The sequence below is a fragment of the Hemibagrus wyckioides genome, linkage group LG25 (assembly GCF_019097595.1).
Source record: "Hemibagrus wyckioides isolate EC202008001 linkage group LG25, SWU_Hwy_1.0, whole genome shotgun sequence".
In the NCBI taxonomy this organism is placed as follows: Eukaryota; Metazoa; Chordata; class Actinopteri; order Siluriformes; family Bagridae; genus Hemibagrus; species Hemibagrus wyckioides.
The window spans coordinates 19,984,336-20,001,155 of NC_080734.1; the positions used below are offsets into that span (position 1 = coordinate 19,984,336).

The 16,820-nt window shown below is 36.1% G+C and overlaps 1 protein-coding gene across 1 annotated transcript in view; it reads right to left on the minus strand.

The window, feature by feature from the left end:
* Positions 1 to 1,191: 1,191 nt before the first annotated feature.
* LOC131345942 (adhesion G protein-coupled receptor F5-like) overlaps positions 1,192 to 16,820 on the minus strand; it is a 44,912-nt gene continuing 29,283 nt past the window's right edge. Inside the window, exons 6-23 of the mRNA XM_058379154.1 lie at positions 15,649 to 15,752; positions 13,628 to 13,676; positions 11,373 to 11,507; positions 10,766 to 10,939; positions 10,446 to 10,481; positions 8,319 to 8,425; positions 8,043 to 8,107; positions 7,789 to 7,925; positions 7,342 to 7,542; positions 6,916 to 7,119; positions 6,602 to 6,760; positions 5,514 to 5,692; positions 5,256 to 5,432; positions 3,611 to 4,966; positions 3,234 to 3,275; positions 2,494 to 2,553; positions 1,697 to 1,760; positions 1,192 to 1,494 (exon numbers count right to left, since the gene is read on the minus strand). Of these exons, the coding sequence (XP_058235137.1) occupies positions 1,412 to 1,494; positions 1,697 to 1,760; positions 2,494 to 2,553; positions 3,234 to 3,275; positions 3,611 to 4,966; positions 5,256 to 5,432; positions 5,514 to 5,692; positions 6,602 to 6,760; positions 6,916 to 7,119; positions 7,342 to 7,542; positions 7,789 to 7,925; positions 8,043 to 8,107; positions 8,319 to 8,425; positions 10,446 to 10,481; positions 10,766 to 10,939; positions 11,373 to 11,507; positions 13,628 to 13,676; positions 15,649 to 15,752 (3,332 nt within the window). The 3' untranslated portion in view covers positions 1,192 to 1,411. The remainder of the gene's footprint in view (positions 1,495 to 1,696; positions 1,761 to 2,493; positions 2,554 to 3,233; positions 3,276 to 3,610; positions 4,967 to 5,255; positions 5,433 to 5,513; positions 5,693 to 6,601; positions 6,761 to 6,915; positions 7,120 to 7,341; positions 7,543 to 7,788; positions 7,926 to 8,042; positions 8,108 to 8,318; positions 8,426 to 10,445; positions 10,482 to 10,765; positions 10,940 to 11,372; positions 11,508 to 13,627; positions 13,677 to 15,648; positions 15,753 to 16,820) is intronic.

Consider the following 16,820-nt stretch of genomic DNA (forward strand, 5'->3'; position numbering starts at 1 on the left):
GGCGCTTTCTCCTTAGAGGAGACACTGGTGGGGACATTATTTGCTTCCTCTTCAGTTTCTGGAGCTGGTGGAGGTCGAGAAGAGCAGACCAATGTAGCCATCTAAATATATGCAGTTTTCTCTGCTAATAAGTGCAGTCTGATAATCACTTGCTCTGAAAGGCATTGACGCTGTCTGACTCAGTGCACATGCTTATTTTGAGTTCAGACACCAGTAAGTACACTTATCCAAATGTGTTTTATAGTTTTTTTTGGGGGGGGGGTTCAGATCTTCTAGATATTTCACTACTCTGAGGCAAAAATAGTTAGAAAAATGATCTCCTATTCTTAGCACTAAAAAAAGCTGTGTACCTCTTTTTTTTTGCATTCTTCAGCAGTGTGCAAAATACCTGGCCAAAAAAAAATCCTTTTCTTATGATAAATGAGTATTCATTGTTCATCTTTAAGAACTTCTTTATCCTGATGAGGGTTACACTGAATCTGGAGCCCGTTTCAGCATGGTGGAAAGATTCTCCACAGATGACATGTCAGTATACATGTCAGGAAGAGATATTAGAGTTCTGAGTCATGACTGACTGACCTACTGGTTGTTAGCTAGCTGACACTGGAAAAAAAAACATATGACAAATATGACAAAACTAATGTAAACATGTGAACATAGTGGCAGTCAACATTGTTTTTCTTTTCCTTTGTAATATAAAACCTCTGCTCTCAATGATGTGCATCATGACTCTGTCTTTGATTCTCTGCTTGTTTTATAGTGGAGTTTGTTTAAAAAGGAGTGACTGGATAACCATACCATGAAGTAATAATAATAATAATAATTATTATTATTATTATTTTTTTTTTTACATATTGTATTATTATATTCCAACATTTCTTGTCTCACATATTTAGCACTTTTACATGAATAACTCCTATTCATCCCATTCTATTAAGACAGTTTTAAGAGTAATTCACCTTCTGTGGTATTTTGGTTGTTGCTCGAGTTCTCTACTTTTTACCCATTCTAACCAACCAAATCTGGACAATTGTAGCTTGTTTCCTTATGGAACACACATGCTCACTAATATTTCTCACTGACTTAATGTCTTGACACAAATGAAACGCAAACACCACAAATCATTTAAATGATTAGTATGATCTATAATGAGTGACAGATAATGATAGTGATAGATAGTAAAGCCATTTGCATTACAGTAGCTTTTTATTGATAAAGTTAAATCAGTAAGTATAATTCAAATGTAAATCACAAATATAAAATAATAATCAGGTGAGTTTTCCTTTAATGTAATAAATCATTTCTGGTTTGCAAATTAGATCATGCATTTAAGGCACAATAAACAATAAAATAAATGGAATTGACTCAAGTCAGGCCGTAGAAGTCATGTGGAAGGTACGCTCTATTTGCATTATTTGTCAGTGAATTTAAAAGTTTCCGTGCTGCTTGAAGGTACATTTGATGAATAGGTAGCTGTCGAAAAATTGTAGCCATCTGTAAAAGAGCATGATATTTTTAAAACGATATATGTCTCTGTAAATGTAGTTAAAACAAGATGTAGTTAAAACGTTGATGTGTGCTTAATGCTCTGTGACACAAAGCCATACACATGCCATTTGAGAAAGATTTAGCATGAAAGAAATTATTCATAACACAAGGCAGATTAGAGCGTCATTTGTGAATGAATGTTACTTACATCTCCTTGGGAAGATGTGATAGTAACCCCTTCTATTAGCTGATGATGTTCCCCTAACAGTGTTCTGAAATGTAAAGGTAGTGTACAAGTTACTCACTTTGTAACACAAATGTTATGGTCTATGGAAGTATTTTCCAGACAGTTCTCAAAGGTCACTATATCTGCTATTGCGTTTTCTGTTTGAGGATGTATAAATTGTGACATAATGCAAAAGAAAATGCAAATTATGTATTACCGTTTGCATTTACATTTACACAAGCGTACAATGTCTGCCCAATTTCAAATGGAAAAGCTAAGTCCATTTGCAATTGCATTTCCCATATCTTACGAGTTGGCAAGATTATTCTTCATTTGGACGACAAGAAAGCTGTTAAGATATAGGTATATTCTCATCAGCACAATCATCTGTTGCACATTTTTTTTCTTGACCGTTGACCGGCAAGACACTCTAAAATGAGGCAGACTGTGTCTGACGTCATTTCCAAATATAAACACGCCCCATAGCTCACATAGCAAACTCACACAGGAACAGGTTTCTGTGCAGGGCTTCGGAAATGCAAATGTGAAGGCATTTGCGATTCCATTTGAATTTTGGCAGGCCACATACGCATCACAGAGGAAGTGAAATAGCGAATGAGGTTATTGCTGTTGCAATCTTACAAGGTCATAACTCATAAAACATGGAAAATGGAATTGCATATGGTATAATTGTGTTTCCATTTAATATTTGGAGAATACGTCCTTTTTTCAATGTAGTTTTACGAAGATAAAGGGAAGTGGAGTGAAATTTTGTTTACCCCAGAATGGGTAGAGCTCATGGTCTTCTGCCTCCATCTTCCTACAAGCACCCCAAAGATCTACATAAAGAGGATAAAAAATTAATCATTCCAAAGTATTTTGTAACTCAGTAGCATTTAGATAAACTGCTATCTTCATTTATACATATTTTATTAAATGACCTTCAATTGACGTAAGTGTTCAGAATATAAACTTCCTTTAAATTTTCTCCTTTATGTTTATTTAGGGCAAAGGGCACTGGTGGCTCAGGGGTAGGTTTCTTGCCTACCATGCGGAAGGCCCAAACCCCAGCTACTGGATGCAGTGCCAGTACCAAGTCCGGATAAAAATGGGAGGGTTGCATCAGGAAGGGCATCGGGTGTAAAACCTGTGCCAAGTTGTTGTGTGGACCAGTTGGTCCGCTGTGGCGACCCCTCACACACAGGGAGCAGCCGAAAGATCAACAACATGTTTCTTAAGGGCATCGTTAAGGGTTTTCCTACGGGGGATACTCTTTAGAGTATTTCTGGTTCAGAAAGGGTTTTTTATGGATGCTGTTAATCCTTAAAGAACCATTTTTTAAATGTGTAGATATTCCTTAGCAACAGTGTTTAATGTATTTCTTTTCCTATGGGTACATTAACACTACCCACAAACTACTGATGATCTAAACTTGCACTGAATCTGTTTATCTCTGTTAATTGGCTGGTCTAGGCAGAAAATAAGTCAACAAACAACCTGAATATATGAAAATACACACCTTATGGTCCAGTAGAGTTCCAAAAACTAAAATAAAGAAGCCCTTTGAACATAAAAATAAGACATATATAGTTATTCTATCGATCATGTATCTATAGATAATACATATATAACATTTTAAACAAGGAAGATGAAGGAAATATTTTACATATTTTTTATCCTAAAACAGTTGATGATTTTTACTATCTATTCCATATAGACACATTTATTGGGTTACAGTATTCACTTTATTGGCATTTTAATCTAATTTATTTATTTGTTTTACTCTTAAAAAACATTTGTGTTCCGGTTGTTAACATCACATTAACAAAACTAGGGTTAAAATGATGTCAGTGAGGTATATAATTCAATAAATATGTATGAAGGTGATATTGGTACCTGAAGTGAATTAAGGACTGCAAACACAACATGAATCCCAAAGTCTGGTGACACCATGGTCCCAATCCCAAATCCCCAAGTCAGACCAAAGAGCGGAGTTAAGATGCCCACACACCTGGCAATCATTACTATGGCATGTTTCTCATCTCGCTGAATGCTGGTACCAATTCCACTTCTCAGTATCTTATATACAATCAGAATAAGCACCAGGAGATTTATAACCACGATGGCCAGGGCTGGAATCACAAACGCCAGTATCGCCTTAGTTTCATACCAGTTGAGCCAACAAGTATTCTCTTCTTGAATGTATCCTCCGTTTCCGGCTGTTGCTGCGACAGTAATGACAGCAATTATTAATGGAGCTCCATAGCCGACAGTAAAGGCTATGGTCATCATCACTGTCCTGGACAATCTGGAGAAGACTATGACAATGCGGTAGAGAAGCAAGAGAGCTGACAGTAACATCCAGAAGAAAAGAGCAAGGTAAAAGAAGTGGATAAAGAATGTCACTGTACTGCAGGGACCCACTGGTGTCTTCTGCCCTTCCTTTCCAATTGATGCTCCAATAATAAAGCATATGTCTGCAATCAGGAGGGACAGAGCAAGGTTGATGGTGGTGATATGGCGCATGTAAGATGTATCATTTTTTGACATTGCTTTCCAGATAAGTCCTTCAATGATGAGGCACAAAACCAAGCTGCCAATTGAAATGCCTACGCCGATGTACGTTATATAGGCCAGGGCCATATTATCCGGAGAAAATGGTGACATCAGGATAGAAAAAGATGTTGTGTGGTTGCACTCGCATGTTAACTTTCCAGTTTGATTACTCAGTGGCTTTATTTCACATCCAGTAGAGTCCCATGCACCAATTCCATTTAAAAGGCTAAAGTTCCAAAAGACACACTGTGGGTTTCCTAATGACTTATTTTTAACTTCATAAAAAAGGGAGACGTTGTTTATTGTTGAGTCTCCTTCAATCACAACCACGTCTGCATTGATGCTGTTTTGAGTTTCACCGCTGTCATTGTAGGCTGCAGTTCGAACAGGTAACACATTGTTAAGGGCAGAGAAGACAATGACGGTGACTGGAAAAGGTTTGCTTGTCTCTGCAATGCTTATTTTAGAAGAGGAATTTGCATTAAACATTTCATGGATTGAATTGCTCAAATTCCTCATAAGCTGAATATTTGGTGTTTTTATGAAAAAGCTGTCATTGGAGAGACTGCTTCCGATATTTTCGATTGCCTGAAGAAGCACAGAGCTAGCGATCATGTTTGTATTGTCATTGTTGAAACTATTCCATGTTACTTGGGCTGTGTCTGATGTAATGACATCCACAGTTTTGAGGAAATCCTGAAAATTGAGACATGTTCAGTTAAACAAAAGTGAAGATGACAATTAAGACAATTAAGAAATACAATATTTGTGTTTTCTATTATCAACAAATAAAAATATAAATAAAAATACACCGTCATACCCTCTCAGACAAACCTATATTCTCCTGCACTATATAATAACCTTTTTGCTCACTTTCTCTCCACTTATACACACTAGCACACTGTTAGTACACTCGTACTAGCACACTGTTACTTATATATATATATATATATATATATATATATATATCTCTGTGTGTACATACCTCCATTGTGTTTTTGTCAACCGTGAATGATTGTGTTTTTGAAATAGAAGCAATTGTGCTGAGTAAATCAACAACTTTCAAGAGATTCACAGGAACTGTGGTTATATTCTGGGCGTTATTTTCTGCAGCATTACTGAGATTAGCAGCAAACATCGGGACATCTTGTGTTTCTAAATTCTGATGTTAAAAAGAAAATGTCATGTTATCATTCAATCAGCAACAAATGTGTTTATCTTTAACAGGAAGTTAAAGTATTACTTCAGCCATCTCTGCCAGGTTTTGGATGACCCGCAGGGTGCAGTTGTTAGATATTATGCTCCACTGCCCTGTTGTATTACACACTGCCCACTGAATGCCGATCTGAGCTCCGTCACATTGTCTGAACGCTGTCTGATTTACAGTTCCAACGCCAAAGCTGCTATCAGCGCATTTGAATTCTAATGAGGAAAAATTTGTACATGAGTATCGATTTCATCAATGTTGTGCATTTATAAAAGCACCAAAAATCAAAAACTGCAATAAATGCAGTGTTATTTTTATAGGAGTTAAATCATTTTAAAATAAGAAAAAGTTAGTTAGTTTTGTATGTATATCAACAAACACCACCAAAAGGACTTTTAATTTAATGTGACCACTTTTCTTTTCTTTTTCTTTTATATGGACATATAATATAGGACAATGATAACATTTTAAAATTGTTTTAAAATAATTTTCAATTTAATATCATCATTATTATTTTGTGAGTAAGATCTGCATGTGCAATGTAAGTGCACCAGTTCACTATTGTTCACACTGGTCACACACTCTCTGTGTATCTTATGCACATATGATTTAAAAGCAATATCCACAAGACAACACATTAGAGCCAAATCATCCAGTTTTATAAAGCACAGATAAAGCTGCAGCCTTCATCTTGACTGTTGTCATGATCTGCAGCTCGAATTAAAATCTCAGAATTTACTTTGAAACGTATTTACTAATCTAGAAGAATGTTGGCAAAACAGAGCTTTCATCAGATTTGAAGGCATCAGAAGAAGTTAAAAAAAAACTGTAAACAATAACTGGAATGGGAAAACCAGCTAGCGTGAATACTCAGAAACTGTCTAGAATATATAATAGTATGCAGTTTGAGAGACAATGCTAGTTTGTTCAGCAGAGCAACTTTATCACTGAAGAATTTTAACAGGAAATTTCAGGGAGTGAAAGACTAAAATGAAAAACAACCCTTTGCTTTAAATTCAATAATTCAATAGATATATCAGTGATTATATGTTATAACCACCAAAAATAAAAACATCTGAAAGACATACAGTATGAATCTAAGGAAAAGGACCATGATAGCTCACCTCTTCGGGTTATGTTTATTGATATGCTTGCAGAGCTGTAATTAAATCTTCTCAGGCTGGTGTTTGAAAGTCGACATGTAAAAGTGACTTTTTTGTCCTCGGCCTCACAATCCTTTTTCCAGATAGTGTAGTTGTATATGATGCAGCCTGACCCTTGACCTGCGATACAGAACACTAAGTTATATTCAGTTTTATTGACAAAGGGTTGTAAAATCGATGTGTACGTTCAGCTTCTTAACAGTTTGAGTTTATTTATTTATATGATCTGTAACAAATAATCACACTGTGTGAAATATATTCATTTAGTGTATGACCTGGAGGTGTCAGTGGAGACTGGAAGTCATTAGTCCACTCAATCAGATAGCTGCTTTGGGCACAGCACTGCAGTGGTATGGACAAATTGTCACATTTATACATTTTATCAGGATCTACTTGGATATTGGGAAATGGCTGAATCACAATTCTTTGCCACTGGATATTCCTCAGTGAATTGGTTTCAGTTATGCATTCATATGTACCTGTGATATACATGTACATATAATGAGTGAGGAATAAAAGATAAAAACCCAATGTTAGGACCTATATGCTTATAAATATCAGTCACAAACATTGTTTTTATAAACAGATTTTATGAAACTTTAATAATATGAGAGATATTCACATTCCAGACACAGAACATTACAAATTACTATTTTGTGCTTAAAACTACAGACAGGTTCATGTGAATATTGATTACTTACCACTGTCAGCTGCACTCACACTTTTTACTGTAAGCGTGCGGTTGTTATTAAGTATGGTATATTTAACAGGATTTAGAAATGGATCGACTCCATTCGCTCGCCATCGTATGGTCCCCGTTACACTGGTTAGGAGAGTACAGTTTAACAGCACATCTTGCAGAGGATATATTTTGCCTGAGTTTTGGGTGAGGTTATACTCCTCTGAAATATAAGAATAATATTAATGAGGCACTGAATTCCATGTTATGATTATTTGAATGCCACCAACATCAGTCAATATGAACCAATTTGTGGTTGTGTTAATCTTACAATTAAATCTGTGATATAATGAGTTCATAAATGTAAAAAAAAAAATATTAAGAACACTAAACACAAGCTAAACTGCTGAGGGCAGGAAATGTCCACAATGTGCTATAATCAATGAGCAATAAAAAATAAAATGCTTACCACTATAAGCAAATGAATTTTCATTAATGTTGAATCCATCTGCAGTAAGTATTTGTGAGAGCTCTGAGTTTGCGACTTTAAAATCAAGTTTATCTGTGGTTGTGTTAATCGTAAAGTCTACAATTATGCTGCCAGGCCTGACAAACACACACATAACAACAACAAAAAATCACAATTTAGCAATTCAACCAAAAACAGATGGAAAAAAACATAATTTTATCTAATGTTATGGCTTAGAAAACAAAACTCTGTACCTGAACCTGAGAATTCTTACAGAGCCAGGTACATAGCCAGCCATGTTTCGATAACTTTTATCAATCTGAAATTGAAAAACAAATCACGTTTTTGCCGACTGAACTTCTATATTGGCTTTTAAATTTTTTGCATATATTAAAATGTATTTAAATTTATTCACTGGTTAAATAAAGGTCACTTCTAATTTCTTAAAGTCAGTTCTCTTTGAAAAACTTCTTTTAAAAGAATGTAATATTATATCATCATTTATTTGCTTTTAAATACAGAAAACTCACCGCTTTCTCCATAATGTTTTTAGATTTGTTGTACTTCTCACTGTTTTGGTTGGTGAGTGCGATGTCAAACTTTTCATCTAATGTCATTGACATATAATTTGTGGTCTCTAACAGAAAAAAGAGAGGTTTATAAATATACATATAGTTAGATATTGATATAGATAATACTGGATTTCACTGACATTTTACTGATTTCTGGAATTACAGAGCAAAAAATCATTACAATTAAGTAATTAAATGTACTGTACTGTATTTTCTTACATAAACTAATAGGACATTATTGTTATTACTAAAGCACATTTTATTTTGAATTTTTTTTTTTTCCTTTTACAAATTTATTGTCCATTATCATGGGAAAAATCAAAAACAATAAAAAAAAAAAAATGGTTGTTGATCTGCACAAATCAGATAATGGAGGTAAAAAAGACACAAGCAGATCACACTGTACCCGAGTGATCAAGGACACCAAGCACATCAAACAAGGAAACTTTGTTTGCTTGATGTAAATAACTCTTTAAGCGAGAAGTCTCTTCAGCCTCGCACACACCAGTGAAGATCTGAGGTATTCACTAGATTTTTCTCCCATAAAATCTAATATATAAATTAGACATAAAATATAATAATGGTCTCTAAATATTTGTTCTTGCCTAAGCAAGACGTGCAATATATCTTCCAGTAGTATACAGTGGTATTTCCACTGTCTTAATGATTAGTCTTATCATAATTACTGGATTTGTCCTAGCATGCTTTCTTTAATTATTCTTTTCTTTATTTAATTCCTCTGTAATAAATGCCATTAAGTGATTCCCAAAATTGCTGCACTTTTTTGTACATTACACTTGCACATCTTGTGCAGTTAAAATGTTAAAAAGTCTTAAACTTGATCAAATAATCTGTAAATAAAATTGCACTAATCCATGCATTAATATGATTTGAAGCTGATCAGTTTACATGACCAGTACAGTAACAATGACCACTGTTAAGTGCTATACAAATAAATTGAATTGAATTGAACTGAAATTGATTGAGTCAGTCTTCTTATGCGTGGACTGGCTCACTTTCAGGAGCTCTCGTTGGTTACAAGCCTTTTTCCAAACCTTTGTAAGGGATTTTCATAAATCTCATGTGTAAATGCTGCAGTGAACAGTTTACTACTAAATTCAGTCATATCCTGGACTTGATAAAGTGTGTTCTAAACAAATACAGATATGAACAGGAAGCACACTCTTCCTTGGCAGGAAGTGCAGATTAGATTATATTAGATTGCAACAATTTCTGCAACAATCATGAAGCAAGCAAAAACAGTCTTCCTGTCTAAACCATCTTAATACAAATAGAAAACCAATTCAAATAAATCCCTCCCCATCCTGCAGACACTAAATGAATAGATTAATTATAATAAATGCATTAGTTTTTAATTGATCAGCTTTCCAGAAGACCAAGATTTCTCTTAGTCGTGGTTTATTGACTGAAAGATTGACATCAGCCCAGGTTTCTGTGTATGTTACAGTACCTGTTGTTATACTGCCAACTACAGGATATTAATGACAATTATATGAACGTAGTTTTATAATGTGAGTATCTGAAGGCTTTATTTTTGTGCACGACCACAACACCTGTATAGGACTGTGGTATTATATATTCTCACAATTACACACACACACACACACACACACACACAACTATTCACGTATTACAGATAATTTAAAGATGCCAATCAGCCTATGTCGCATATCTATGAACTGGAGGAAGAAAGCGGGACACCTGGAGGAAACCCAAGACATGAAAACTCAAGACCCACACACACACACACACACACACACACAGAGGAAACGGGAAATATTATTATTATTATTATTATTGTTGTTATTGTTATTATTATTATTATTATTATTATTATTATTATTATTATTATTATTATTAGAGCCCATCTAAACCTATGATAATTGTTTCTAATAAAAGAGCTGTACACAAGTCTTAAGATGTACCAGAAGCACTTCCAAATCCAGTTCCGAATTAGTGAATCATGTAGCCTAACTATGATTTTTATCTTGATTTCACATACTTTTTGAACTATACATTACATTGAAAAAAATGGGATTAAAATCAAACACTTTACTACTTTACCTGTGGGTGGTGCTGGAGTCGGACATGTACTTCCACCTGTAAAAGGAAAATGAAAAATGAGTAAAATCTTTAGATGTCTATACTAACTGTGTGTTATATTTAAAAGTACCTTTCATCAAATCCATGTTTATTAAAATTCGGGACACATCATGTTATTCTTACTTCACTGTATTAGGGTCATTTGCATATGTATCATTTGCATACTATTTATGTTATAGAGATTATTAAATCAAATTTAAATAACTAAATAGACTACATAAAATAACTACACAGTAGATAACGTTTTTCTTAGCGACTATACAGTTTATCATGTTACCTACTTGACATGTCAGCTAGCGGCTGGCAGAACTCTCCGTCATTTGGAACACCATTGATGCAATAACATGAGGACATTGTTGCGCCGTTGCATTGGCCATATTGCATGCACTTGTCACATGGCCAGAAATACTGATCCTCACACCTGCACTGGTATCCAGTATTGTTTAATTGGCACACTGCGAAAAATGAGAAAACAAACAGTACAGTAAATTGAGTGTTTCTTAATGGATGAAAATAAATACAATTAGTAAAAGTAAAATCAGTAAGATTACTGTGTTAGTGCTTGTTTGTAAAAAGTATTAAGCTATATAAAATTTGTAACTTAATTTTAAAAAGAGGTTTTAAACACCAGAAATTAACCAGGATCTATTTGTTCACTTACCTATTATTACAAATTAACATAGGATGAGTGTTTAAGGAAGCTGTAGGACATTAGCCCACAGACAGCGTGTGTTCTTTATTTAACACACACCTTTAAGTAAATCATATTCTGCATAATATCAGGCCTCTTTGTGTCTCATTTGTAATCGTCATGTTTCTTGTTTAGGTTTTCTGAGTCTGTCTGTTGTGTGTATTGTTCGTAAAAAGGGCAGTGAATTCCAGACTTACCGGTTGTTATGTTCACAGTGGAGATTTTAGTGGTGTTGTCTAGTTGAAGACTGAATGATTTGAGTTGCTGTATCAAAATCACTTCAGAAACATTTATCTCTACAACCACGATGTATTCCAGTGCATATGAACTAGCTGGGAAGACAATAAAACCATGATTAACCGTGTTAATCTTAATATGTCTACTTAGTACACATTCAGTTTACATTCACAAAATTGTAAAGTTTTTTTCCATTTTTTATCCCACTCATTTCTTAGCCAATTCCATCCCACCAGCCAGCTCTCCCCATCACACAACAGCTATCAGCCCAGGTGAGAGAAGGTTAACGGGTAAAACCAACAGCAGCTGCTCGTACTGCTTCACAAGACACACTCCAAAGAAAGCACTATCCGCCCTCAGCCACATTCATGAGCTCATAGATACACATGATCGGTTAGTTTCACTGTGATTAAAGGAAGAGAGATCTCTGGACGTATAGCGAATGCTTTTCTGTTGTGTCACTCAAGACCCTACAATACTAAACGTTAGTTATGCATGTAACTGTGGCGCTATGAATACCGTATCAGCACCAGGGCGCTTGAATAACGTCTGAATATCCAGAGCATGACAGAGGTGATACAGCCCACTCCTGAGTTCCCAGTGTTCTGAGTTTCCAGTGTGACCACTGCCTCTACCCCTGGGCACAGTCTCATTGCTTGGTGGTGGTCACTGATGCTGTGGATGGTTCTGTGTGGACAGCCTGTGACCCAGGAGACAGCCATGGACAGAGCCACTTGGGGACTCACACTGTCACAGATCTGCCATTACATCTCTCAGCATGTAACAGCAAAGAATTAGTGTCTATAATGACCTCAGAAACTACACTGTCCTAATAGTTCCTCATGGGCCGTTGATTGCTGCTGTAGAAAGGACATTATTTAGTTAAAGTTACATTTGTTTCTGTTTAGTGTCACCCAAATGAGGATGAGGTTCCCTTCTGAGCCTGGTTCCTCTTAAGGTTTCTTCCTCGTATCATCGCAGGAAGTTTTTCCTTGTTTCCTTTGTTGCCACAGGCTTCTCATTAGGGATAAATATGGATAAAATAGTTTAATAATTTAATTTAATAATTTTTTTTCTTTCTCTCCTTTCTCTGTTTCTCTTCTTTTGTAAAGCTGCTTTGAAACAATGTCCATTGTAAAAGGCGCTATACAAATAAATTTAATTGAATTGAATAGTGGTGCCATGCAGGCTTCCTACCACACCACAAAGGGAAGCAAGGAAAGCACATTACAAGTGCCAGTGATTTGTCTAGCTCTACCAAGGAGAACTACAAACAACAATGTGTTAACTGGCAAACAGCATCTGGGCTTCCATCACTGGGGCAGATGCCACATCACATATGTAAAGTCTTTATCCAGTGCATCCACCCCAGCACTGTACAGCATCTCAGCTGTCAGTGAGTCAGTCATGTTTCATCCCAGCTGATGAGATTCTACACAGGACAGTAAAAGCTGCTCAGTTATGTGCATACATAACAACAACAACACTTTTATCAGTAAAGAAACAAAGTTTCTTCTCCAGATACCAATGATCCTGACACCTTATGCTCTCCTTATCTGTTCATCTCCACTGTACACATGCATGGAGTGGCTTGAAATATTAATAAGTCTAAACATGTGTAAAGGTAGTACAAAGCATTGTCTGTTTTTTGCCTTTCAGTGCAGTTGAGCATGTACGAAATTCCACTGCCCCATTACTTTACTGCCCCCTGGTGGATTAATTACACCTCCATCAGGGTTTGTGTACATGAAAAGACTTTCACGCTTTTATTGATTTAGAGAGCTGTGATTGGTCAACTGGTCCCCTGCAAATCCATGGGACTAATACAGTCTCGTGAAACACTTTAACTCACTCCCAGTACAACCCCTAATGCCCCCCACTAGCAAAACTCCATCACAGCAGGCAAGAAGGAAAAAGGGAAGAATTAGTGTAAGAACATGGTGTTTATGATGAACGCTGGATCATGCATCATTATGTGACCTTGTTAGAAAATAATGTGCAAAAGCTGTTCTGCTGTTCTGGTGCTTAGGGAGAAACAGCACACCAGTTACAGGATTTCTGTCAAATTAAATGACTGATATTGACATTGAAGAGTAACTTATTATTTTATATTAATAATAATAATAATAATAATAATAGTAGTAGTAGTAGTAATAATAATAATAATAATCATCATCATCATCGTTCATAAGGAAAAAAGATTTTTTTTGCTTACATGCTCGTTTTTGTCTTACGTGATTGAGTTGCCCATCTTTAGAATTTAGCTGTAAAACAAAATCAACATTTAATTATAGAAAAGCTCTTTTACTGCAGCAAATTTGTCAGTTCAAAGTACATGAATAAATCATTGTTAATGAATTAACTACAAATCTACAAGTCAAGCTGCCAAAATGTTTTTCTCAGTACCGTGTAGAGTGAGAGTTACACTATATTGCCAAAAGTATTTGCTCACCTGCCTTGACTCGCATATGAACTTAAGTGACATCCCATTCCTAATCCATAGGGTTCAATATGACGTCGGTCCACCCTTTGCAGCTCTAACAGCTTCAACTCTTCTGGGAAGGCTGTCCACAAGGTTTAGGAGTGTGTTTATGGGAATTTTTGACCATTCTTCCAGAAGCGCATTTGTGAGGTCACACACTGATGTTGGACGAGAAGGCCTGGCTCTCAGTCTCCGTTCTAATTCATCCCAAAGGTGTTCTATGGGGTTGAGGTCAGGACTCTGTGCAGGCCAGTCAAGTTCATCCACACCAGACTCTGTCATCCATGTCTTTATGGACCTTGTTTTGGTCACTGGTGCACAGTCATGTTGAAAGAGGAAGGGGCCAGCTCCAAACTGTTCCCACAAAGTTGGGAGCATGAAATTGTCCAAAATGTCTTGGTATGCTGAAGCATTCAGAGTTCCTTTCACTGGAACTAAGGGGCCAAGCCCAGCTCCTGAAAAACAACCCCACACCATAATCCCCCCTCCACCAAACTTTACACTTGGCACAATGCAGTCAGACAAGTACCGTTCTCCTGGCAACCGCCAAACCCAGACTCGTCCATCAGATTGCCAGATGGAGAAGCGCGATTGGTCACTCCAGAGAACGCGTCTCCACTGCTCTAGAGTCCAGTGGCGGCGTGCTTTACACCACTGCATCCGACGCTTTGCATTGCACTTGGTGATGTATGGCTTGGATGCAGCTGCTCGGCCATGGAAACCCATTCCATGAAGCTCTCTGCGCACTGTTCTTGAGCTAATCTGAAGACCACATGAAGTTTGGAGGTCTGTAGCGATTGACTCTGCAGAAAGTTGGCGACCTCTTCGCACTATGCGCCTCAGCATCCGCTGACCCCGCTCCGTCAGTTTACGTGGCCTACCACTTCGTGGCTGAGTTGCTGTCGTTCCCAAACACTTCCACGTTCTTATAATACAGCTGACAGTTGACTGTGGAATATTTAGGAGCGAGGAAATTTCACGACTGGATTTGTTGCACAGGTGGCATCCTATCACAGTTCCACGCTGGAATTCACTGAGCTCCTGAGAGCGACCCATTCTTTCACAAATGTTTGTAAAAACAGTCTGCATGCCTAGGTGCTTGATTTTATACACCTGTGGCCATGGAAGTGATTGGAACACCTGATTCTGATTATTTGGATGGGTGAGCGAATACTTTTGGCAATATAGTGTATATGAAGTATCTCACTCTCGTGAAGTAAAATGATTGAATCCTCACACAAGTCTCACACACGTGCTTCTGTACGTCTTCTTTGTTTTGCACTGAACGAAAATCTCACAGTATATGTCAAATAACAGCGAAGGCTCTGAGGTTTAGAGTATTTCTTTTGTAATGATTAAGTCATTCTCATATCTAATTTGTTAGAAAAACTTTCTTTGTGCCGGTTTTCAGGCAGTGAATCACTGTGTGGAGTTTCAAGTCCTTGAGTGTAAGTCTGGGTCAATTTTGTGGTCAATACAGTTGTGTCAAAACCACCATTTAAAATGGTTATTAATAATATCCACAATCTCAAGTCTTATTGCATAATCAAACAATAACATTTCTGGCAGAAAACACCACAACATACAAACTTACATACCACAGTCTGAAACTCAAAAGTTTTTAAGATCAATGTAATGTTTAATTTCTAATCTCAGATTCTAAACATTTCTATGAGCACCCCTACTGTCTGTGTCCTTGTGTATAATAGTTATGCTTTATAGAAATAGTAACTCTTGTATACAGTAAAGCTTACGTCAGCAGCCAAGGCCGATGTTTCAAGGAATCCTAGTGTTTCCACAACACACGTTTTCATTAGCAAGATGGCTGTGAATGTCAGCAGGTAGATTGATTTCATCTCTGTATCATGACAAAGAGAAAAAGTAAGAAATTGATCGTGCTTTATTGATCCTGCACACGGATGTAAAAGCAAAGCCAGAGCTCACCAGTCTGACTGATTCCGATCAAATGTTCATAAAAGCAGTTTAATGTGTATTCATCAGGATATAATAACCTGCTGTGACAGTTCCTAACATGATCCTAAAATGGCAGGAATATGATTCATTTTAAATCCTCTGGCTGGTTTTATTACACCATCTGCACTTCAGCGTCTCCTCCAAGATTCAGGAGATTTTCCACTGTAAACTTATATACAACATACAACTATATACTGTGTCCTTATTGTGTTAGCTTTTTAAATGTTATGCTACTGCCACATTACACACACTCTGCTTTCTGATTATTTTCTGATAAGTATCAATACTTTATACTTGGTCAATACTTGAATAATTATCCTCTGATTTGATCTTCTACAGTATGTCAGTGCAGTAGAGGAGTTCCCCGGAGAGACCACGGCTATAAAAAAGTTCAAAATGTTGTTTTCAAGGAAAATAATGAGCGTCATATTTACTAAACATTTAGTCTGAACAGAACCCCCAACTTTATTGCTTGCCATCATATTTGACATTTTTGCATCCTTTTCTGAAAATGTTATTAAAATGGAAACGCCTTAAAATGAATACTTTAATATAATATTTGCATCTTTATGAGTTTACCTGTTGTAGATATTTTCTCCCTTTAGATTTTAGAGCAGTTTTCAACAATCTGTTTGTGAAATAACAAAGATGATTAATATGAGAGTTTTGTTTTGTTATTTACAATATTTAAAGATATAAAGGAAAAACATAAAATGTATAAAATAAATAATAAAAATATTTTTAGTTTCAATCATTTTTAAACTTAATTTAGGACATTACAGGTGAACAGTGTTGTTTTTTTCACACATTCACATCTAAATTAAATGTGTAAATTTATTACAACCATAAAAATATTTTTCAATGCCAATTATCAACATTTTGAGAAATTCATTTGCTTCTAAAAAAAGATACACAAACACACAGTCATTTAGAAACTGATATATATAGTAAA